Here is a 537-nt window from a genome sequence, read left to right on the forward strand (position 1 = left end):
GAGACATACTTGAGTGTTTCTCTGGCTGTTTTGATGGTTCTGTATGTAAGGGCCTCCTGCAGATGGTTGGGGTGTATAGACAGCAGCTGTGCTGCTTTATGTAGATAAGCAGCAGCAGCAGGAGAGACAGCAGCAGCATCGTTGTCTTTGTCTGCATGCACGAAAGATATGTTTCCGAGAGAAAGAACAGCAGCAACAACGTCACATATTGTTTGAATTGCTGCTGCACTAAACTGCAGCACATGCATAGCAGCAACAGTAGCAGCAAAAGCAGCAGCATCATCGACACCATCAAGACAAGAGCAGCTGCTGCAGGTTAAATATTTATAGTTTTCTCTGTTTTCATATAAAGACATATCTATTCGTATAGGTTCTTCATTTGCTGCTGCTGCTGCTGCTGCTGCTGCTGCTGCTGCTGTTGCTTCTGGTCCTTCTCCTGCTTTTCCTGCTGCAGCAGCAGCTGCTGCTGCTGCTGCTGCTGTTGCTGCTGCTGCTGATGCTGTTGGATCCGGTACTTCTCCTGTAGTGCCTGCTGCT

At 48.0% G+C, this 537-nt stretch overlaps 1 protein-coding gene across 1 annotated transcript in view; it reads right to left on the minus strand.

The window, feature by feature from the left end:
- Positions 1 to 358: 358 nt before the first annotated feature.
- Positions 359 to 537, minus strand: part of EMH_0015940 (uncharacterized protein) — a gene marked incomplete at both ends in the record, with an annotated part of 3,508 nt that continues 3,329 nt past the window's right edge. Inside the window, one exon of the mRNA XM_013500507.1 lies at positions 359 to 535. Within this exon, the coding sequence (XP_013355961.1) occupies positions 359 to 535 (177 nt within the window). The remainder of the gene's footprint in view (positions 536 to 537) is intronic.

The sequence above is a fragment of the Eimeria mitis genome, genomic scaffold, assembly GCF_000499745.2.
Source record: "Eimeria mitis Houghton genomic scaffold, Emh_scaff548, whole genome shotgun sequence".
Classification (NCBI taxonomy): Eukaryota; Apicomplexa; class Conoidasida; order Eucoccidiorida; family Eimeriidae; genus Eimeria; species Eimeria mitis.